The sequence below is a fragment of the Panthera onca genome, chromosome A3 (assembly GCF_046562875.1).
Source record: "Panthera onca isolate mPanOnc1 chromosome A3, mPanOnc1 haplotype 2, whole genome shotgun sequence".
NCBI classification, from domain to species: Eukaryota; Metazoa; Chordata; class Mammalia; order Carnivora; family Felidae; genus Panthera; species Panthera onca.
The window spans coordinates 85,661,796-85,685,817 of record NC_138341.1 but is presented as its reverse complement, the minus strand read 5'-3'; the positions used below and the strand labels follow the sequence as shown (position 1 = coordinate 85,685,817).

The following is a 24,022-nucleotide window of genomic DNA, read 5'->3' as shown; positions in this document are numbered from 1 at the left end:
CATTCCTTCCTCGATAAAACATGGCTGACAGAAAACACCCAGGACTTCACGGACCCTGGATATCACAGGATGTGGCCATGTTTGTGTTTGTTTTTCCAAAATATGTACTTCTCCTTCCCCAAAAGCACACGTGTCCTAGGGCTCACACTTGGGTATATTTTGTATTTTTCAAAATAGAGAAACATTGAATATTTTTAAATGCAAGATACCGTCAAGCAAGAGCCTAGCTTATTTATATTGGAATCACTCAGGAGATCTTAAAACATGATACATACCTTGAAGATGCACTCTAAAAAATGCTATTGTGCTTATTTAGAAGTCAGATGTCCTGTGGTAACCTCAGTCAGAGGAAAGTCCCCAGCCCAAAAACTGCCAGAGAGAAAAGGAAATGAAAAGAAGATGTCTCCAAGTCCAGCAGGTATGCCCAACGCATCAGAAACCTTTCTGACTCTGGCATGATATGATGTGATGTCAGGTTATGGCTGCTAGATTAAGGGCTCACACTGGTCTGGTGGTTGCTTTCAAAGCCAGGCTGTCGTCTTAGAAATGCCAAAATTAATATGAAAAAAAGACACAAAGAAGGAGAGGAAAGGACGTGAGAAACCCTGGCAAGAGGCAGAGGTAGTCAACGGACAGCAGAAGATTAATAAGGAATGGATCTGTCCATCTGTCCATCCAGAAAGTTCCTCAACAGCCTCTGGTGACCTGGATATGAGTGAGAAAAGCAGACCTAGGTCTGCTGTTAGGAGAAATGCAGCAACGTCCCTTGGAGCCCCTTGCAGCCTCCCTTTGGCACAAAGCAGGCATCCCAACATCAGAAAATGCCATGTGTCATGGCACAAGCCACTGGGACAGGCGTCCCTGGACACCGTCAGGTCACATGGCACTCTCGAGCTGGAGCCAGTGCTAGTGAGGGTGCAGGGCTGACGCAGGTCCCTTTCCCTCTCCATCCCCCTGACGTCATGCCATTACTATGTCATAGTTCGGTTTTCTAAGTTAAGACAGAATGCAGAAAACCTAAAAAGGCTCCCATAAAAATGGTTAAAATACAACGTAAACAATGTTTCCATTATTTAGAAAGTCAGCATATTCTCTAATAATCTGAGACAAACAAGACACTGGAGCTTATTCAAGTGCTGAGATGGAACCCAAATAACATAAATACAGGCACACCTCAGAGATACTGCAGGTTCGGGTTCGGTTCCAGACCACCTCAGTAAAGTGAGTATCACAATAAAGCAAATCGAATGAATTCTCTGGCTTTCAGGTGCATAGAAATGTTATGTTCACACTACACTCTAGTCCATTAAGCGTGCAGTAGCATTACGTTAAAAAAACTAACGTGCATGCCTTAATTAAAAAATACTTTATTGCTAAAAATTGCTAACCATCACCTGAGCTTTTGAGGAATCATAATCACTGAGTGCAGATTACCATAACAGATCCACAAAGTGAGCAAATGCTGGTAGAAAATGGTGCCAATTAAATTTGCCTGTCACAGGGTTGCCATAAACCTTCAATTTATGAAAAACAAATTTATCTGTGAAACATGACAAAGAGAAGCACAAGGAAATGAGGTATGCCTGTATCTCTCCCTCCCTACTGAAAAGGAGTTGGTCTCTGAGTTCAGATAGTGACACCACCTGAGTGTGTTTTTCTTACAGAAAAGTAGTGGGTCCATCCCAAGGCCAGCAACCTGGAGGGCACTCTTCTCATCTACCCTGGCCCCAAGCCCTAGGACAGGAAGAACAATGAAGAGGGCTAACATCTCCACATTGGGGGTTGCTCTGGCCCCTCTGTGTTCTAGGAAGTATCTTCAAACTCAAAACTTTTTTTTTATTTTTTTATTTTTTTTAAGTAATCTCTACGCCCAACGCAGGGCTCGAATTCACAACCCCAAGATCAAGGGTCATGTGCTCTGCTGACTGAGCCAGCCAGGTGCCCCTTAAACTCAAAATTTCTAAATCAAGATTATATTTTCTGACTCTGGATTATACTCATCCTTTAAGTACTCTGGACCAATCACCTTATTCCATAATTGGTTTTCCAGTGCTTCCTCTAAGTTTTGCTCAAAAGAGTTAAAAGTGTGGCATACTTAGCTCTCCTAAGCCTCAAGCATGATCTAAAAGGAAGCTATGCACAGAGTTTACATCTTGTGAGAACAATTCAATCTGATGTCTTGCCAGAAATGATAAACTCAGGTGGGTGGATAAGAAAATCTCAGAGTTCAGTTTTCAGATGTAGTTAATATCCAGGCCCGGTGTGCCTGCCGCAGCACATCAAAGGCGACTGCCAACTTTGCGACCTGCTGACCCCATAAGGGGTCTGGTTTCTACCACCATGGTGTTCCTCCCGCCTCGAAAAACAGATCACAGCTGTCTGTCTCTCAAAAGAGGAAAAACACTTCTGTGGCCTTGATTTCCTCCAAGATCACTCTACAAGAGTCTTGAGTATGCACTTACTCATTGTGCTACCAACCTTCCCAGAGGACACAAAATTACACACAGATGACATACTTACTAGTCTTATAGTTTGCATTTAAAAAATTAAACTGAAACCTGCCAGGACCGATACAATGTAACCACAATGGATTCTACCTACAGAAAAAGTCTTGTTTTGGGGGCGTCTTATCATATCTTATCAAGGCATATCTTCAAATAGATCTACAACACCGGTTGAGTATTTCCACAATGTACACATGAAAAGGTTATCCTACGTGACACTGGCCCAGTTCTTCCAAGACAGGCTCAGCCACATACCTGAAACACAAACCCCAAATCTGTCTGCTGCTGGAAAGGGATCTGCTACAAGTCAAGTGGCCCCATACCTCTGATTCAGTGCACAAACACAAACTCCTCTCTCTCAAGCACTGTCTTTTGCTTTTCAATTCTGTTCACAAGTGCTTTAAAAGCTTTTCAGAGATGAACTCCATGGTGCCGCCTGCAGCAGAGATGACCGTAGGACTGTATGGTTTAAAAAGAAAAACCAACCAACCAACAAAGGCTGTGTCAGAAATCAGGGGCCCCTCCTGCTGAGAACCGACATGCCCAGGACCCAGAAAGAAAACCAAGTCAACCACCAGGGCCTGGGAGGGGGGCAGGATGTCATTAACACAATGGGAAACCTGGAAAGAAAATGATGTCTGAGTCTGCAGAACAGAAAAGGGGTAATCTCAGTAGAGCCACCTTCGTGAGCTGAAAACCATTTTACTTACCATCCCATCCGTGAAACTGCACCTGCAGGAGAATGACGGCAACAGCCCCCAGCTGAGTTACTTACACCCTCAACAGATTTAAGTCAATTACAGAGCAGCAACCTTACGCAGGTGTACAGGCACAGCGCATTCGGCTAGCTTGACCGGAGCCTCAAATATTTGGGGCTCTATGTTAACAAGAGCCCCAAACATTCTTTCGCTATTTTCAGCGAGCTCACGCAGTGTGGAAAGGGAATCGTGCAGACCAGCCGCGTTACGCAATATACATACGCAGCCGCGCAGGCGCGCAGTTTTGTCCCGGCGCCTCCCTGCGCGGGGCAGACCTCGGCCACCCCGGGGCACTTACCGAAGACTCGCTGTCCCTAATGAGGAAGTCACCCTCGACGCCCCGCTCGTTGAGGGCACACTCGGCCTGGTGCCGCGTCACGTTCCCGTAGTACCACTCTCGGCCCGCGAAGCGCCCGCTGCACGCAGGGCCCGCGTAGCTTATCTGCGGCGCGTGCGAGGGGTGCAGGGCGGGCCCGTCGCTTAGGACCACCACGTAGTTTTTGGGGACCAGGCCGACCTGCCCCCGGGCGTTTTTGCACTTCCACCACTCGGGGTCGTTCTCGGGCTTCTCGATCACCTCCATGGTCTCCCCCTTCTCGAAGTTGAGCTCCTCCTCGGTGACGGAGCTGAAGGGGTACAGCGTCTGCACCACGTGCAGGACCCGGGCGCCCTGGCCATTGCTCATGGAGGCACCCTTCCGCAGGCTCAGGAAACTGGGGGACTCTGCGGCCGCTTCGTCCACCTCCTCCAGGACGTAGTTGGAGGGAAACCAGCCGATCTGCCCGTTGTAGCTGCCACGCCACCAACCGTCGCTGCACTTCTCCATGACAGTGACGCGCGACCCCTTTACCAGGGACAGCTCGTCCTCCCTCTCGGCCACGTAGGCGAACTTGACGAAGGCGGGGATGTTGAGGTCGTAGATGCGGTCGGCGCCGCCCCCGTTGGCTGGGTACTCGGCGTCTGTGCTGGGGGTCGGGGATGCGTCTCGAGCGCTGGTCTTCCTCTTGGTCTTGCCGAGGCCTGTGGAGACACAGCAAGGGCTCAGTGGGCACGGAGCACGGTGCCAGCCAGCACGCTCAGGGCATCACTGGTGCTCGGACACACCTTCCCCGTCCCTACAACACATGGGGACAAAGCCACTGCAAGCACACCCTACAGCCACCACTGGAAAAGGTGCAGGACAGTGGCCTTGGGCAGTTGGCCTTGGGCGCCTTTGTAAAAACTGGGAATTCCTACACCTGCTCTCTCATTCACTTCTAAGAGTACTAGCGGCGCAAAAGAGATCAAAACAGCAGAAAGCTAGTTTCCTTCTGAAAGGTGATATTTTTAGATAATTCCTATGCTCCTCAGAGAGAAAAATAAGGCATAGACAAGATGTCTTTGGCCTTGTAGTGGACGGGAAGTTGGACTAATGAACTAGGCAAGAAACAGAGCTACCTGCCTGGCTCCCACCTGGCTCCCCCTGTGGCCAGCCTACGGCCTCTTCCACTCACGGGACACTCAGGACCTGCCCTCCCCCCACCCCCTAAACCAGCCACAGAACTGCCTGGCAGCACCCTGATGGCAGAAACCAATGCCCTCCTTTCGTTCTTCTCTTCCTGCAATTCTGTCCTTTCCAAACGAGAGACTCATTTCCCACATGTTGTGATGAGCCAATTAGAAACCCATCAGTTGACCTGTTAAGTGTAAGGCAGAATTTTTCAGGTTGATTCAAAACCCACTAGTGGATCAAAACAATCATTTAATGGGTTGTGACCAGCTTGTGTGTGTGTGTGTTGAGTTGTTTGGTGTCTTTAAAGGGAAGAAGAAAGAAAAATCTGCCTCAAGCACAGTATCATTGTTTCAGTTACATAAGGGAGTTAAGTGCTGAGTTGTAATGTGAACCTTCTTTCTTCCTGTGCATGGGGAAAACTGTGTGAAAAGCCCTAAGGGAACAATGTTTCAGCCTGGTTAACATGCACAAAGCTCTGGAGCCTTCTTGAGAAGTGAGCCTAGGGGAGGAGGGCACATCAGCGCCCAGAGCCACCGTGTGCCACTAGACTGGTTGGTCAGGGCCATGTCCCCCAGCTTTTCCTAATGGATGGCTGCCTGCCCACCAGCCCTGCACAAGCCCCTAACTTAGTGTGGAGATTTTCATGGTACGGAAGCTGTGGCCACTTGCAGATTTTTTTTTCCCCTCAAAATGACACCAAAGCACTTTTATGGGTAACTTGTACCTCTCTCTCATTTTATGCCTTCAACTGGAGTAAAGACAGAATGATCCTTTGCTTCTATTCCCCTGCTGAGTGGACAGAAGTTCAAGAGGAACACAACACTGGCTTGTGATCCTCCTCGGCTGTGGAGAGTTGTGCACTGCTTTCTATGGCCGACCCACCCCTGGGCTAAGACTCCACTGCCCTGGGACACGTGCCGGGCTCCGCACCACCAGCTGGGCCCTGAGCGGAAAGGCACTCGGACATCACAGGTGGGGTGACAGCACAGCGATGTGAAGCGGTCACTTACAGGCATTTCAAGTGAACACGCAGATTGTTGAAACAAATGGCTTTGGCGGTTTGTTGTTGTTGTTGTTTGTTTTTTATACCACAGCATTTTCAGTGTGTAGGAGACACGAGAGTAAACCAGGATATCAGACTAAGTTAAAATTTTAGATTTCTACTTACAAGTTAACTTGCTTTACATGAACACATGAACCTCTAAATAATCAAATGAGTCCTTCCGTATGATTTCAAACCTAGGTTAGGTTAGCTACGCGTGAGAGTGCACTGGGGTGATTCACTAGCTTCAGAATCCAGAAAGCAGACAGTTCACGGAAGTACACTTCTGTCTCGAAGGCCCGGGCACCAGGGTATTCTAAGCCTCATCGCCTCATCAAGGAGTCAGCATGCTGAGGCAGCCATGACCAGGCAGAGGACAGTTTTTATTGGTAATGAACACTTCAAGAAATAACATTTACAAGTAACTTTCTAAGACACCTTTTCAAGTTTGTGAGTAATGACAACTACTTAAGAAAATACGTACAGAAGAGCAGGGTTTAGAACATTCATTGGCACAGAAAGGTGTCAAAGTCAGCAGAAAAGACAACGTAAGACTTTAGACCTCATTTAGACCTCATTTAGACCTCACTGTCGGAGACACTTTACAACCGACTTACGAATACAGCACTTTGCGGACTCTTTTCAAGCACAAAATAATCACTTTAGCCATCAAGTTTTTACCAGGCACCTTCCCAGACTTTGGGGAGACCAAGAAAAACAAGACAGGCATGCTTCCTGCCCGTATGGAGCTTACGTTTTTCTATCAAGACCGGAATATCCCACATAGCAACCACACCATGGAAAACTAATCTGCTTTGCTCTACTGTGACCCAAATAGTCTTTGAGGCAACTCTGGAAAGGGGGTGGGGTGGGCGGGGGATGGACGGCAGCACAGTGACTGACAGCACAGCCCAGAGGAAAATCCTGACTATGCCACTTACTAGCCAGAGCTCTTGGGCAAGTTACTTAATCTGTGTCTTTCTTCTCTTACCCATATAACGTGGACAACAATGGCACTGTATCCTTGTACTCCGGCTGCCATAACAAAGTACCACAGACTTGGGGGGGGGGGGCAGTGCTTAAACAACAGAAATTCATATTCTCATAGTTGTGGGGCTAGAAGTGAAAAGATCAAGGTGTCCGCAGGGTTGGTTCCTTCTGAGGCCTCCCTCCCTCCTTACCTTGCAGATGGCTGCCTTCTTACTGTGGGCTTCCCTTTGTCGTATGCCGGTGTCCTAATTCCCTCTTCTTACAAGGACACCAGTCACACTGGATTAGGGCCCACCCTAAAGACCTCATTTTAATTCAACTGCCTCTCAAAAGACCCTGTACCAAATCCAGTCACACATGGATTTACTGGGGGTTAAGACTTCAACATATGAATTGAAGGACATAATTTAGTCCCTAACAGGTACCGGAATTCGGACTGTAATATAAAGCACAAGAAGTGCTCTATGAATAACAATTGGTACTCTCACTGAGTTGGGGCTTTGAATTTCTTTTTTCCCCAGAAAGGTGTTTTACCAGGAGAGGGCCAAAGTCCTCTTTGAACACTTTTGGCAACAACCTTACCAGTGCCAGATGGCCACCAAAATAGAAAGCTTGCCTGTCAAGCTTTTGGCACCCGGGAAACATTATTCCACAGGAGCAATGTCATAGGTAGCTGCTGATGCAGTGAAATTCAAGAGACAGGTGTCTGGGAATAGGGAGGAACCTGACCCTACTGACATCTACCTTATTGGAACGCTCACAACAGTCCTGTGACAAGGTGAGCATCCCCCCGTTTCTGCAGGTGGGGAAACTGAGGCGGAAACGGATCGGGGAACTGACCCAACACATACAGCCAGTGGAGTGGCACTGACTCGCGCACCAGTAAAAGCCTGTTTAATCCATAATAGTCAAGAGGCACACTTCTGTTAAGAGGCTGATGCGTAGCAGGATTCCTGTGGCAAATGCATCATGATCTTCACGTGATTTCTATGGGAAATGCAGCAGGACTATGGGGGGGGGGGGTCGTCAAAAATCCATCCTCGCTTTCAGTACCAACCCTCCAAAGAAGTGATGGACCTTTCCTCTGATTCTAGGGAATGGAAATGGCCCGCGTCTCCAGGCTGAAGTGGGGCTGAGGTTTAGGGAATGAAGATTTGGGATAAGAAATGTATCATGAGTAGCCATGAGGCCATGTGACCACTGCCGTGTGATCTCAAAGGCGCAAAGGGAAATTTCTGAATGCAGAACAGGCACAGTGGTTCATGGACGTCTCACAAAGATGGCTCTGCTGCCATGCCTGCCAGCCCCAAGCCCTGAGCCACCCCATGGTGTCCAGGCTCCATGCGATGTTTCTAATTCAAAGGCAAGTCGGCTACCTTTTAGGGAAGGAAACAGGGTGGGCATTCCTCAACTCCACTACTCTTCTTGTGGCTATTTTTTCCACATATCTTCTGCTTCATTTCTTTTTTTTTTTAATTTTTTTTTAACGTTTATTTATTATTGAGAGACAGAGAAAGACAGAGCATGAGCATGGGAGGGGCAAAGAGAGGAGGAGACACAGAATACGAAGCAGGCTCCAGGCTTTGCGCTGTCAGCACAGAGCACGACGCGGGGCTCGAACTCACAAACCGCGAGATCACGACCTGAGTCGAAGTCGGATGCTTAACCGACTGAGCCACCCCCTGGCCCCTCTTCTGCTTCATTTCTTCTTTCATTATAGTCATACCACCTACTTCTCTCTGTTGTAGCAAAAACACATTGGAACTCCAATGTGTGGTTTTGATTTTCCAACAAAGATAACGTGATCTTTTTTCCCCTCTTACAATTTTATTGATTTTCCCAACAGGACTGGCAGTCTCTGGCAATCCTTACCTACTGTAAGTAAACAGTAACTAACCAAATGTTAATCAGACTTCTCCTCACACTGTCTCTGTACCATATTTTGGAAGACCACACTTTCCCATGAGGCATGCTCCCCTTGGCCTCTCATGAATTCCTGGGGTGGCCTGGGGATCGAGGAGCCCTGCTCCCAGCCCGGCCACACCCCACCACGCTGGGCTTCTGAGGCATGGAGGAGCACTGGTTTGTTTCAGCAAGATTTGGCAGGACCTCTAATGATATGCTTTTCCTCCAGTTCTCCAGTTAATCATAAAATCCAACTGCACGGAATTTATTTGATGCTTGAGCGTTTTGGTTGGAGGTTTTGCCGCACTGTGCTCTGCGTGAATCGTATTACGGATGGGAGTATCTAGAATGGGACCGTCAGAAAATCTCTGCAATTGCTGGCATGCCGTACCGGGCGACGTTAAGCAACATTTTTTTTCACAAGGTAATGACTTTCTCTACAGCTTGTTCAATAATGTATAAACTGCAACACCTTTGCGCTAAGAAAGAACAAAGAACGAATGGAAATCGTTGTAAAAAAAAAAAAAAAAAAAAGACAAAAAGACAAAAAGAAAAAGACGCTGTCTCACGTGGCATGTGCTCAGGAGTGACCAGGATTTTAACTTCTACGTTAAAGATCAGGCTCTCAGAACAACTGGAGTCCACAGCGCCCCTGGTCCCCTAACTCACTCCCTGGCCCTCCGGCAGCTCCAATGCTCTCCTCGCTCCACCAGTGGCCCCGGGCAGGTGGGTGCCAGATAGTGCACTCCACATACCAGGACGGGCGAAAGTCTTGGTGAGAGTGAACGCTCACCCAGGACTCCAGGCCAGTTAGCGGTCAGGCTGGACAGCAAGGGCGCGGACCCCTGAGCGCAGGGCTGCCTGGGATGGATGGGTCTGCAGCCGAAGATATGAACAAGCTCCTTGACCGAGCCGCCTCTGTAGCTGTTGCGTTACAGACCAGCCACAATTTGTTCAATGGGCTTTATCTGCATCTCGTAAGAGTAATAAAATACTATTTTAAGTGGCAAACAGGGGAGTTGGATCGCAAAGTAAACTATACTTTTCAGCTTTTATGAGGATTTTCTCGCCCCAAGCTCCGGATCTCTGATTCTGAGTTACATTTTCATTGACAATAATAAGCACATTTTAAGTTTCTTGAATAAAATTACTTACATTAAGGACAGAGTTCTAATAAAAGCTGGAATATGTCATACATTATTAATGTTGGTGATTTTAAAGTCAAAATCTTTTAAATACTCCTTTTGAGATAAAGGGATGTTATAACAGACGACTTCAAAATATGCTCTGTCACCTGCCAGCTGGAGTTCTGGGGATTTAAGATAAAATGTCAAACAAATTTGATAGTTCAGAAATATATTCAAGCTGATCTATTTAGGCACTGTGCACCCAAGTTTTAGGAGATGTATGGCAAAGATTTTATTTTTGTTACTAATTAGAACTGTAACATAAACCAGATTTAACTAGAAAGCTTCCTTGGTCCTAAATAAATGGTCCTAAAACGCCATTTATAATAAGACTGGAGGTCATTAATTTGTGGGGATTTCCCCCATTAGGGTTAGGGCCTATTATTAGAATCAACTAAAACTGACAACTTTTATTATTAAATGCTAAGGAGATCTGACAAGGTTTGATTATGGTATAAAATGTCTAAAGTAACTTCTCATATAAAGTTAGGATAGGTTTAATATTTGGCTTCTAATAGCTTTTTGCGTTATTATATGTGTAATTACCTTGTGTCTAGTTTTTTGGTACCTATGCTGGAAGATTAGCTTCCACTATTCAGAAAATATCCAGTGCCAAAATTTATGATCAAAATATTTGATATATAAAGGGGAAAAAACCCTCAAATTTACTAAATTTCCAATGTTTTGAAGGGTGACCAGGTGAAAGGCAATAAGGTGGTCCTCTGTTGTTTTAAACTGTTCAGTATCCTTTATCCTTCCTCTTACTCAACAAAACTCCTCTTCGTGTGGCTTCAGCAGGGCCACCCCTACCCCATCAGGCCATGGTTGGGGGGACCCATGACTCAGACCTGATGCAGCTCAGACCCGGCTCCCCTCACCTGGAGTTGCCCACATTTGTCACAGTCTTCAAAGAATGGAGCACTGAGCAGGGATGAGCCCCAGAAAGAGAGACAGAACTTGAATGATATGAGTTGAGGCCCTGGATCCAACCATACTTCCTAATGATGTGAACCAATGGATTCCCTTTTGAAATTTTCCTTTTTTTTTTTTTTAACCTTGTCTACTTTTGAGTTGATTTTCTGTCTCTTCAATTAAAGAGTGTTGAAAAAATATAACTACCCATCCCCCACTCTCACTCCTCGTCACCCATCTCACTTCCTTCAATATGCCAAAGTGTTGATTCCCACTTAGCAAGGTGGCATACTTGGGTGACTAAGTCAAAAAGAATACAGTCATAGTTTGGGAGCACCCAGGTTTGAGTATGGGGGTGAGGGTGGGATGGTGAGGATAGGGACTGACATTACCGTGACGTCACAGTTAACTGCCAGGCTGGCACCCCTGCTTTCTAAGCCCAGAGAATCTTGGGTTTAAAACGCTTACTGCAACAGCCATCATGAGACATGTGAGACACTGTGTGGCCACAGACATCAGGCTTAACGGACCGGCACGATCGAACCGCATTCTAATGGGGGAGAGCATATTTGACTTAGGATGGGCCCAAATGAATTCAGGCATGGGTTGTCAGAGAAGCCCCAAGGACAGCTCAAGAGAGGGGAGCAGCCTCTTCAGTGCAACTGATTTCAGACAAGGCCATTATCTAAGTCAAAATAGACTCTAGCATAAATGCCCTCACTCAGCTGTTTCACTCAGCATCTGTTCCCTTTGTCCCACAGAGGCTCAAGCTGCTGACCATGGTTGAGCTCAGAGGAGGACAGGAAGTGCGTGGGGCAGAGGAGACAGGCTTCACAGGGCTGTGAGGAGAACCTGAAGGAGGCCTTGGGGGCCACGCTATGGAGAAGAAGTGGGAGAGCGGGATGTGGGACGAGATCGGGGGCTAGGCCACACTGGAGCAGAGACATGTACAGTTGAGGCCCAGAAGAACTGTGTTCAGCAAAGCGAACAACCCACCACCCTAATTCTCTTCTGAGTGTGCCACTGGGAGAAAAAAATTCTACCCGGCATCGCGACTCGCCATTAGAAACTGGATACGCTGAATGAAGGGGAAATACTGCATTCCCAACCGCTTCCGAGACAAAGGACTAAATGCATCCTTGGCAGCTTTTGTGTCTCTTTGGGCAACAACTTCATTTGCAAAAAATCCTGGCCTTACTGCCATTGCTGTTGGGTGCCACATTTCCATCCTCGCTCTGTAAGGTTTGACAACAAGCCGGGAGAATATATCCTTTTGACAGCCAGGCTGTGCTAGAAACAAAGGAGGCTGGAGTATAAAGTTGGCTCGGATACTTTCTTCCTCTAGTAGTCTGAATCTAGCTTTTAAAAATGACAACCAAGGTTTTTTTCCCAAAGGCTTAGTCAACCTGTATCTCTGTGACCAGATCGTAGGCAATATGACCCATGGGAAACACCGTGGGCTCGTGGGCAGGACTCAGGGGCGGTGAGTAACTAACTCCCTGTGGGTCTTCCCCCCACAGCAGAGCAAGAGCTGATCCCAAAGACCCACTCAGCACTAAAATCCATAAACACTAAAATAACGTCCCGTCATCCCACACACACCCTTGTAGTACTCACCCACCTCGATTTCAGCGCCCGCCTTACTGCTTCATTTATCTCCCTGAGAAAGACTGTGTTTAGTCATTCTGTGGCCTCAGAGCCTGACATTCAGTAAAGTGTTTGCTCAGGCAAACTTCACTTCCCATCTCACTGCCACTAATCCATATGTACTGATCAGTCCTTCCCAACTGATCTCTCCAATGATATGCACCTATATTGCCAGGAGTCTTTTTTTTTTTTTTTTTTTAAGTTTATTTTGTGGGGGAGAGAGAGAGAGAGAGAGAGCGAGCGAGCATGGGCACGCACAAGCAGGGGAAGGGCAGAGAGAAGGAGAGACAGACTCCCAAGCCCAATGCAGGGCTCGAACTCACAAACGGTGAGATCATGATGTGAACTGAGATCAAGAGTCAGACACTTAACCGACTGAGCCACCCAGGCACCCGGCCAGGAGTGTTCACAGACTATCTGGAAGCAGACCGAGATTACAATCAGCAAACCTCCCCACCTCAGAGGGAGGAAGGATACCTGTAGATGGAAGGGGACTGCCATACCTGAGGCAAACCCGCACTGACCGGGGAGGGGTCGCCAGCTGAGGGAGGGACAGAGTTACTGTTCACCATCCCTATGCCCTGATGGTCCCTCTTCCGAGGGGCAGCCATCGCAGGAGCCAGCTCCAGAGAGGGGCCAGGGCAAAGGGCCTACCATCACACGGGTCCATGCGTCCAGGGCCCTGAACCGCAACTGCCATCCCCGGGCATAAGAAAGCCTTTTCGTGCACGAGCAGGCAGGCAAATAACATGATCGAATATGGATGCCTGCAAAAAAAATCATTCAGAGTATAGGATTTTCTATCACATGTGAAAGTCAAACGGTTATCACACATGCCAATGAAAAGAAGCTTTAAAGATTGTAATTATAATTTTTAATTAAAAATACATATTTAGTACCTCTCAACACATATTCCCGATCCATTAGCACAAGCAATTTTGAATATGCAAAGGGATGTACGAGACGTGGCAAGGCTCAGCTATGACATGCTGCCACGTTACTTAAAGTGTCAACCCACTGGCAGAAGCTCGGCACGCGTGCAACTTTTTAGGACCGTACCTGCTAAGTGAAGTATGATAAATACATGCAAATGCACAAGGGTACGGCACGTGGGCGGGGGAAAACACGGACGGCAAGGAGCTAGCAAGGACAAGTGAACCGTACTTCAGACCACACTTCAAGCCAGGCTTCCACACCTACTAGCTTTGGACCTCGATGATTCTACGGCCTCTCCCTACCCCTCTGTTTCTTCATCTGTGATAGAAGGATATCGGTGGCCCCCGTGGGCTGTCAGAGGGCCCAAGAGCTGAGGAGCACACTGAGCGTGGTGTCTAAGACATAGCAAGAGACCAAGCAAAACCTGTCATTGTGTTTATTGCTATTATGACAGCATCTAATTGCTTCCCTTCCTGGTTGAGGACAGTGGCAGGAGCGAGTAGAGAAGGGCACAGGTGGTGCTTTCTCAACAGAGGTGTGCACTTGTCTGTTTTCTTCCTGAAGTGTGCCTGGATGGGGGGCAATCCTCACCTCACTCCTGCTCTACAGGAGCAGCTAAGTCACCAGGGACCCCACGATCAGTCACAGAGGAAATGCTCCATCAGTGCAAAATGGGCCTTCACATAGGGTGAAAAAGGAGCCCCGTCTTCCAAGTAAGGATGAGCAGAATTGCTCACCAGCTCACATGCTGCTCTGGACAGGACAGACACTGGTTACTAAGATGACAGGTCATACCTGCCTGTGCTCCAGGAAGGCAGTCTTTGATGTACCTGGGCTCCTGGCCTCCAGGTCCTTGCTCATCTCTGGCTTCCGTGGACAGCGCCCCGCCTGCGCTTGGAGAGGCCTGGCTTTGCCGCAAACGAGTCCTGCAACCTTAGACAAGTCGCTCAACTTGCCTGATTTTTGTAGAAAAAGCTCAGACCAGATTATCTCAAACCTCATTCCAGTACTTGAGGGTTCTACAGACAGCCCAAACTCTCAAATGAACTCCACTTTTTAAACTTAACTTTACACATTAGAAGGAAAAAAAAAAAACCCATGGAAGAAGAAAGGATTCAAATGGTCACCTTAGCATTTTTCTTAGCACCTTAGGTTAAACATTGTGGATTTAGCCAAGTTAAATTAGCAGCATGAGAACAACTATGGTTTTACTACTAATTCAGGCTCTATTTATAAACACCCACACGTCGATTTTCCAAGTCAGACAATCAACTGCATCGCTCCTTGAAAAACCAAAAATACAAAATCAGTGAGATCCGCTGCAAACGGCCGCCACAGAATGGCCTGCTCTGAGGAAGCACGTTGGCCCCAGGCTTAAAAATGTATAAAGAGGGGCACCTGGGTGGCTCAGTCAGTTAAGCATCTAACTTTAGCTCAGGTCATGATCTCACGGTTTGTGAGTTCAAGCCCCACGTAGGGTTCTGTGCTGACAGCTGAGAGCCCGGAGCCTGCTTCAGATTCTGTGTCGTGTCTCCTTCTTTCTCTGCCCCTCCCCTGCTTGTGCTCTGTCTTTCTCTGTCTCTCAAAAATAAATGTAAAAAAAAAAAAAAAAAAAAAATGTATGAAGAGCTACCCTCCAGGCGGCTTCCCGGGCTGTGTGACACCACTGGGACAACAAGGGATGTTCGCAGACACTCTGAGTTCACAGCAGGGCGGGGGGGAAGCACAAAGACCAGAGCTGTTCCTGGGGACCGACTTCAGGACAAGACTTGAGTAAATGCAGGCTGATGTGCAGGAAACACCCAGCCTGCCTGAAACTGACTGCAACCCATCGATTAGATCCCAGCATAGTGTGGGTCAATCAGGAGCCCCACAGGGGCCCACCTGCCCTCCAGTGGCATGCGCCCGGGCAGGGTCTCAGCAGGAGGCACCACAAGAAGGTGCAGCGATTTGAGGGGCTCAGCATCAAGCACTGTAGCATCTGTGAGTAAACAAATACCCCCTCTGCACCCCGTGCCTGCCCCCAGGGGACAGATCCAAAAATGTAATAGAGAGAAGGAACATTTGAGACATATGGATACGGTCTAAAAAAGAGAGCCTGCCATATGGGGAAATGCAGTTAGAAGCATGCTAAGAAGATTTTACTTTAATCCCTAGGCATTTTTAGTTCATGTTTCTCTGTTCTAAAACTTAAGGCTCCCACACGAATAACTCTTTAGTCAGGAAAGGGTGTTCTCTCTGTTCTTTAGAAAACTGAAGCAGAGAATGATGATTTTAATAAGAAGCCAACAGGATGCCGGTTTCTGGGAAGCAAACTGGGAAATGCTTTGCCTCAGTGGACAGAGCAGTGTGGCTCTCTCGCACCCACGTGTAACTGCATGCCTGCTTCTCCTGGTTTTCCCAGGGTACAGACCCCTCCTCATTTCCCATCGCCTCTCCTGGCTTTTCTCTTGCTAGCATTCTTTTTAACAATCTGTCTAGTCTCTAATTATCCTCCCACTAATCTGTTGTGAGTTGTTTTACATTTTTGGTTCTAAATACTTGGACGCTTCTGATCTACGAAAACAAATCCAAGTTTATTTTGGGTGGCTGGCACCACAATCGCCGTAGAAGTTTCCATATTATGTGGGCAATACGTTTGGCCGGTCAGTTCTATTGGGAATGAGCTCGCAAGACAGAAGCCTAAAGAATTCCAGATTTAGGAGGCATTCACTTTATGTGATTCATGTTCGTAACAATGGTAGATTATACAACAGGGGCCAGAAAGGTAAACCTGACGGGTTAACTGGACTCCCTGAGTTTTTACTGTGCAGAGATAACTGGCTGGAGAAGTCGAATGCTCAGAATCAAAAGGAGTTAATAGGTGATGGGGATTAAGAAGAGAGAGAGTTTGTCATGATGAGCACATGTATGGAAGTGTTGAATCACTATACTGTACACCTGAAAACTAAGCTAACACTGTATGTTATCTACAAGGGATTTAAAAAAAAATCAAAAGGAGTTTTCCCTTAACGTTTTCACGTGTTACATACAAACTTTTCACGGGGGATGGTTCGGCTTTGCACTTGTCTGAAACCAAGAACTGGTTCCTCGGAGAGTGACACAGCTTCAGAATCACATTTAAGTGGCTTCCAGGCAGATCAACAACAATTTTCTTATTCTCGAAGAACATCCAACCCAGGAACAAAAACTACTTCTAGGACAGAAGCACCATAAAGAGTCAGCTTCTCCTCTTACCCAGTTGACAGAATATATAGAATTCAGTGAGCACTCCGACCACTGACGAGCCAAAGTTTGTTGCAAAACTCACTGGGTCAATCTTCTTTTCAGCATGTGCTGGGACCAGGCGCCTTGGAGAAAGGGCTTGATCTTTTCTGGACCAATGGCAATGTGACAGCTAGTATTAATAACAGTGAAAAGTCACATATACGTGTATAGATACTGAAAAAAAAACAGAGGTGATTATAGACACGGGGATGAGTTCTGGGTGGGGAGATCACAGGTGATTTGAATTTTCTCTTTTCCAGACTTTTTAAAATAAGCATGCTATGGTAAATGATAGTGTATATCTGAGCAATACCTGTTTGCAGAGACCTGTGTCTTACAAAGGGACGGTGAGTGGCAGAGATGGCTGAAATATATGCGCGCAGTGGCGGCACATGCTTGCTGCTGGCCAAAGTGCTCCCGAAATAAAAATCAATTTACAGAAAAGGAGACATGTTCCCGTGACATTCTGCCTCTAAATCATTTTAATTAATGGCTCTTGCTCACCTCAACATGAAGGAACGGGGCAGAATTACTAAGTGACTCCCTTGGGGTCAGGGAGAAATTGATGCTCACTCAAGGAGCTGGTCCCCTAGCATTTCAGGGGCCAGAACAAGAGTGGGAGGAAATCCAAACAGCTGTGCGGGTGGGGGCCCACGAGGGGGTGGAGTTCACTGCAATCCACGACAGGCAGGTGTTGTGTGCATCTTCCCCGACCCCTGCTGGATCTGAATCCCCAATTCTAGCAGCTGATCCACAATAACACAGGCTGAAGTCAGGGAGACGTGGTTTGAATTCCAACCACTTACTGCGTGTTCCCGGGCACATCACTTAAGTTCCCGGTGTCCATGCTTTCACATGGGAAATGAGGGTATTAGCACGCCCCTCTTCCCCCCTCTTTTCGTGAAGATAAAAACAGAAATGCATGCAGGCAGCTAGCGCGGTACCTCACACAATGAGGCACTCAGAGAGAGACAGCAACTACTGTCCACTCCCTGGAACCATACGCACAAAATCCATTTCGGGGTCCTAGTTTCAATTTTTCTGCAGCATTAGCTTTTGGTTTGGCTGTGGAGTGTGGGGTGACACTTCTTTGCAGGGAGTGTCAGGAGCATGGGGAATGTTGGCTCAGGGAGCCTGCACGCCCTTGGCGGTTACCACATAGCCTCCCGTGGGCTCTCTTGCCAGGGCAGGGCTGCGGTGACAGCTCTCCAAAGGGGACCAGAGGCCTGGGGCCAGTCCTCAGGACGACATACACGCTGAAAGCCTGTCTGAGGTCCCTGACACGCTGTGGCAGAAATGTCAGGTCTAAACTGCAGATCCTAGGTAAAAATAAGTATTTGGAGGCCCAAAACTAAAATTCACTTAAAAACAGGAAGAACGTTGTAACACACGTCTGAATCCTACTGAACGTTTCCATGAGTGTCCTGCCATTGCCTCAGTTTCAAACAGGTCTCATCCTCATGGCCCTGTTTCTCTTCCTACTTCCCGAATTCTCTGCTGGAGGCATTCATTCAGGCTCAGAATGCTGGAGTCATCTGTGACGAGTATTTCAGTCTTCCAGCTGTTCCACACCCAGTCAACACAGAGTCCTGGGGGTTTCCTGTGAAATCCCTCTCAGCTGCTGAGCTCAAGACTTCCAACATCACCTCTGGGTTGCTCTGAGGCCTTGCTGCCAGCTACCTATGGACGGATAGGCCCTCTCCAGTCCCTTCCTGAGGATCAGGACCAGGATGCCCCCTGCACACCCTGACGGTCATCTCTGTCCGCCATATGGAAACTCTCAGGGGTTCCCTTTTCAAACGGCACCAGGCTTGGTGTTCAGGGCTGGCAGTATGGGACACCATGATCCCTCAGGACACCCCTGTGCTCTCCCTCACCCCAGTCCAGCTAACTCCTTAATATCCTCCAACACAACTTGGCTTCCAGCCTCCAAATCTTGACTTACGTTCTCCCTTCTTCAGCTTAAGCCCCACCTCCTCTCCCAAGTGTCCGCTCGGCCCGGGTACTCTTTGCTGAAGGACTTCACATTCAATTCTCAACAACTGCAGGAGACAAGTAGTCACTTATCCCATTTTACAGATGATGGAGTCCAGGCTCCGCGAGTTCAACGGTTTGGCAAAGACTCGATCTGAACGTGGTGGGGAGTCTCTCTCCTAACCCTCTGCACACTGCTTCCTGAAGGGTAGGGCAGAGCCCAGTTTCCAAGGGGATGGGCAGAGACAGTGGCACTGCTCAAATGAGGCCTGCTCATTTGTGCCAGTGTCATTTCCCAGGTATGACAAGCTTCCGAAAGTCGGGGACTCAACCTTATCCTCTCTTCATATCCCACCAGATGCAATGACGTCCGTCCAGGCTCCCACTTCTGATCCAGACATACTCTATTACACCATGCTGATCCCTACATAATGTTTGCATCCCTGTTTCAAAGCCCTTGGTTATTGTTCCCAAAGGTCACTCAGCAGGGAATGAAGTGGCTCAGAAGGGATTTCCCAGGGACAGAGCAAGGAAGGGACAGCCCAGACTCAGGCTCTGCTCCCACAAATAGGCTGTGCCGTTCGTTACTCCCTGTTCATTTTTAACCGACCACTTGCCCTGGATCAGGCCTGCTGAGAACATTTATAAGCAAAGGTCCACAGTCCTGCGGTGTCTAAACAAAAATTCCCTCACATGCCACACAATCACAGAGGCAGTGAGCTCAGAAGATCACTTCTGACCATCACTCTCCTGATCTCCATTTTAACAAAAAAGCATACATTGAATGGGCTCAAAACAGTCTGGGCTGATCCAGCAAGCAGCAGGGATTTTCCTCACTCGCAAGCTAGTGATAAGGAGAGAACTCTGGATAATTACAGAAGGTTCCGGATTAAGTACTGTGGGAAACCATTCCCATGAATAATCAGTAGGACACGTTTGCGTCTGGTGTTATTCTCATGTTTTTGGCCCAATGTCAGCAGGTGTTCAGCGATACTCTGATCTCTGAAAGGCTGATGCCAAATTTAAGGCACTGTAGGTGCCCAGGCAAAGTGGGGGGACCCCAAGTTGTATCTCCTCTGCTACAAGCCAACTTTAGAGCCTTGAGGTGGTCCCTCAACCACTCATGTCTGTCTGTTTGTTCTAACGTAAAGTTACAACAGTGCAAAAATATTGTTTTCCCTGAGCCATCTGAGAGCCACTTTCCTACCTACACGATGTTCTAACACTTACACAAGGACATTTTCCTCTACAACCACAATATAACCACCAAATCAGGAAATTCACATCAATATATTATTACTGCCCAACTCCCTGACCCAGCTCAAGTTTTGCTAGTAATTTTTCATCTCTAAAATAAAGGACTTGGTATCAGTAAAATCTCCCCTAACATTCTAACTGCCTGTCTCTGCAACAGAATCTTATCAAATGCCCACCTGCTAAGTCCATATATTCAACTTGCTATAGTAAAAAAACCTCAAATTTGAGGTGAAGTCCCATCTCTGTCCCACACTGGCACTAGTAGTGTGTTCCTGGGGAAGTCACTTAGCCACCCCAAAGTCAATCCCAGACTGGCTATGCCTCTAAGAGCCTTGTGAATTTCACCCATAGGAACCACCCCCTCCTCATCTGAAAGTATTAGCTCAAAAGGAAACAGGGGCTGTTGTATAGCCACTTAGCACTGGGAGTCTCTCTCTGCTCCCAAGGTCTAGCTTGGAATCAGAGGCAGGAGTCCTGGGGCTAATCACTGGCAGGTTGCTAAACGGCCTTAGGTATGGTCACATTGAGACAAATGCTATAAAGGAGCAACCCTGACAGGAGGTGGGTCACCTCTAGCTCCAGATACCTAGGGAGGTGGTCAGCAATGAATGGACATGTGTGCCTTGGAACAAACCCTCCTGAGAAGGTTACTAATAGGTTATAAAGGGAACTGCATAGCTCTGCAGAACCCAAGTCAGCACGTAGACTTAAGGGAACAACTGAGAACAGCATTAACCTTTGGGGCTTTGCTGGATCCCAGCTGCTGTCGCAAAGTGGTAACAAAAACCGTTCTTCAGTAGTCTGAAGGAAAATCTTTGAAAAATACCTCCCTGGAAGCAGCTTCCCCATCTCAAAAGATTTAGCACGGTGCTTTAAAACACCTAACCCGCGTAATTTAATAAGCTAGGCTGCAATGTCAAGGCCAGACTGTAGACCAGGAACGCTCCTCAACTGCTGAGCAAAGAGCTGCACAGTCTGAGCCCCTCAAAATATCAACTGGGCTCTGCCAGCAGAAAGGGCTCTTAACAATTGCCCCTTGTCATCTGTGGAAAAGTTCTCTGACTATTCATGATCATAAGTTAAATACAAGAGGAGATCCAGTATATAAATGTTTTGCTCATGTGCAAATAAGAGCTCATATTGTTTGATTTGATTATAAATTATGAAAGGAAAAGAAAGAATGTTAATCCTTTCCCAACAGAGATCTTTTTGTCAGAGGTACTGCTTTCTAGAAGTTACTCTAACCAAGTCGTGCGTGTGATTGAATTGAATTCCCCACGGACCTCAACACAGCAAGGGAGTATAAGAAAGTAGAAGAGGACTCTTACAGAGTTACATTTCTCTGCAACCAGAGACGTGTACGCACATTTATAACACTGGGACTTTGCTGGGGGAGTCCAGTGCTATTTTATTCCAAACCAGGCACCTGCCAGGAAAATCTTACTGTGGATTGAGGAATCAGGTGGACTTCTACAGCAGTAAAAATGACAAATGTGGATGATTCCAGGAGTAGCTACTGGAAGGTCAACACATGTTATTTTCACTCCTTCTAATAGGCAGTGCAGAGAAATTCTGCCGGCCGCATGATCGGCTAGAATCATACAGTAATTGTGAGAGCGCGCTGGAGACAAGAATTTAAACAGGGAGCCACGAACACTTGGCTCCAATTCTTTAGCTACAGGGGCCAGGGGGAGGCAGGACGGGCTGCGGGATGTTTTCTGACCTTCCTGGTTGACAACGATGCCGTGTCGAGCCCGGCTGCGGGGAACTGAGAAGTCACTCCATTGTGATCCTTCCCTTTGATGCTGCTCAAGTGGGCAATGGAAAACTCACACTGGAACACCAAGGTCTCTCTCCGGGCAGCAGGAGCAAGGCTTCGGGGGAATACGGTGAATACAAAACAGAAAGATACACAGAAACAAGGGGGGCATTTCTCCACAGATACGGATGTCAAAAACAGAACCTCACTTGTGTTTTTACAACGCGTGATATGCTTAGCCTAAACGTTTCCAGGCAGATGCATGCCTGCACTGTGACTGAGGCCTGGAGGCGGGGCGGTCATCTTCTAGGAGAGGAGCACACGTTACTCAGGCGGCTCTCGAGGGCACAACGGGAGCCAAGGGGAGAAAGTTAAAGAAAAGCAAACTTTGATTCTATTTAAGGAAGAGCTTTCGAGCAATCTGTGTTCTCCAAAAATGGAATTGGCTGACTGTCGAGGTAGAAGTGTTCTGGCAGAGCTGGGTGGCCATCTGGCAGGGGCGGGGCAGCGGCCCAGCACCCAGCACCAGGAGGGGCCGATTGCGCGAGGCTCCACTAACTCGGAGAGCCTGCGGTCCCCCCAGCGCACAAGGCGGATCGCAGCTGGTGAAGGAGTAGTCACTGAGTGAGACATCTGGCTGAGGGTTTCAACTTGGGCCTTTGGCTTTTCTCCTTCTGCCAAGTGAAGGAGAAAAAGAACAATGACAAGGTATGCAAGGGAACTTCTAGATGGTTCGGGGTGCTTGCTTTGTCCTATTTCTCTTCTGAGCAACTCGTTCAGTTTCTGCGTACATCATTCTTTACTACAATATCGAGGCTGTATTTTTAAAAAATGGATAGGCAAGAAAACAAAACAAGGCAACGATGTTTAGCATCTCCCAAAAAAGGTACTTTGGTGAGGGAGAGGCTGAAATTGAAAAAATAAATAAATAAAATTAGGCCCTGGTATTTATCTACTCATGCTAACTGCATTTCTACCATAGTTCATTAAGAGTTAGAAGTATAGGACCACAACGTTCCTTTCAAGCGACTTGCTTGGAGAAAAAAAAAAAAATTAAAGGGGTATCAGGTTAGTGGAGAAAGAATGAAACTGCTCGTGCAAAAAGAAATTTCTGCATAAGGCTCAGAACCTAGGAGAGATCGTGTGACTCATACTCAGGCCGGTGTCTCATTTCTCTTTCCAAATCATGGAAACAACCTAAGCCCTAACACAGAAACACTACCCAATAAATGAAGGCTTTAAATGGGTCTGAAGATGGGTGACTGGCCCGGGTGGCTAAGTCGGTTAAGTGTCCGACTTCGGCTCAGGTCATGATCTCATGATCTGTGAGTTTGAGCCACGCGTCGGGCTCTGTGCTGACAGCTCAGAGCCTGGAGCCTGTTTCGGATTCTGTGTCCCCCTCTCTCTCTGCCCCTCCCCTACTCATGCTCTGTCTCTCTCTGTCTCAAAAATAGATAAAAACATTAAAAAAAAAATTAAAAATAAATAAATAAATGGGTCTGAAGAGAGACTCAGGAGACTTCAGGATTGCATGAAACTCAAGATGAATATTTTGCCATGCCCACTACATTCAGTGTGTAATTTTCTTCCCAGTTCCCCACCTGCTTCCCTCCGACCCTACCTGAAACAAACCCTCCTGTTAGAAATAAAAAGCAAATGCTCCAGTATATGCAACATGGCGAGAATACTGGCTTATTTCAGAGCAAACTCTTAAGTGCTATCCAGTAGTCTCAGGTACGACCCACATTATACTCCTAGAAGGAGGCGACACTACATTTAGTACATGGCGGCTCAGCTCATGGTTCTTCAGCAAAGCCCTCAGAGTTACCACTGAAGGAGTAACTACTTCAAGTACATCAGATGTGCACACAAGGGCAAGAGTGGACACCCTTAACTTCAGGTGATTCAAGGCGGCCTGTCCCACGTCGGGATACTGGGCACGTGGGAAGAAAACCAGGTGCCGAGCCAACCGGGCTGAGCTCCCCACGGTCCCTGCAGACGGCTTCGGACATCACCCGGGTGCTCGCCCACGGCCACGTTAGTGAACGCTGCCAGGACTGTGGTTTCTATGAAACGTCATCAATAGAGCAGAGGGGGGAAAAAACCCCACCCAGTTCAGAGCGCTTTCTGTTCCTTCCCACACTATGCATGAAGGCAGCACGGGCAGGATCACGTAAGAGAGAAGAGACCTGATGGGATGACACAGGCAGAGCTGCGGACATTTTGGAGGAGGGAATTCCATTTCAGGAACCTCTAGAATATTGATGCCAGGAGATGGAAACACGTGCGGGGGGTCCCCAGCACCCAGACACGATTCTGGACTCCAAAGTCTCCAGGAAATGACAAACATGGTATTTCTCCATCTTGATCTCTTTATTTGCAGAGATTGAAA

At 47.5% G+C, this 24,022-nt stretch overlaps 1 protein-coding gene across 4 annotated transcripts in view; it reads right to left on the bottom strand.

Annotated features, from left to right (window-relative positions):
• NCK2 (NCK adaptor protein 2) overlaps nucleotides 1-24,022 on the bottom strand; it is a 153,740-nt gene that overhangs the window by 18,443 nt on the left and 111,275 nt on the right. For all 4 annotated transcript variants that reach the window (XM_060610032.3, XM_060610039.3, XM_060610024.3 and 1 more), the window contains one exon: nucleotides 3,561-4,282. In XM_060610032.3, the coding sequence (XP_060466015.1) occupies nucleotides 3,561-4,282 (722 nt within the window). The remainder of the gene's footprint in view (nucleotides 1-3,560; nucleotides 4,283-24,022) is intronic.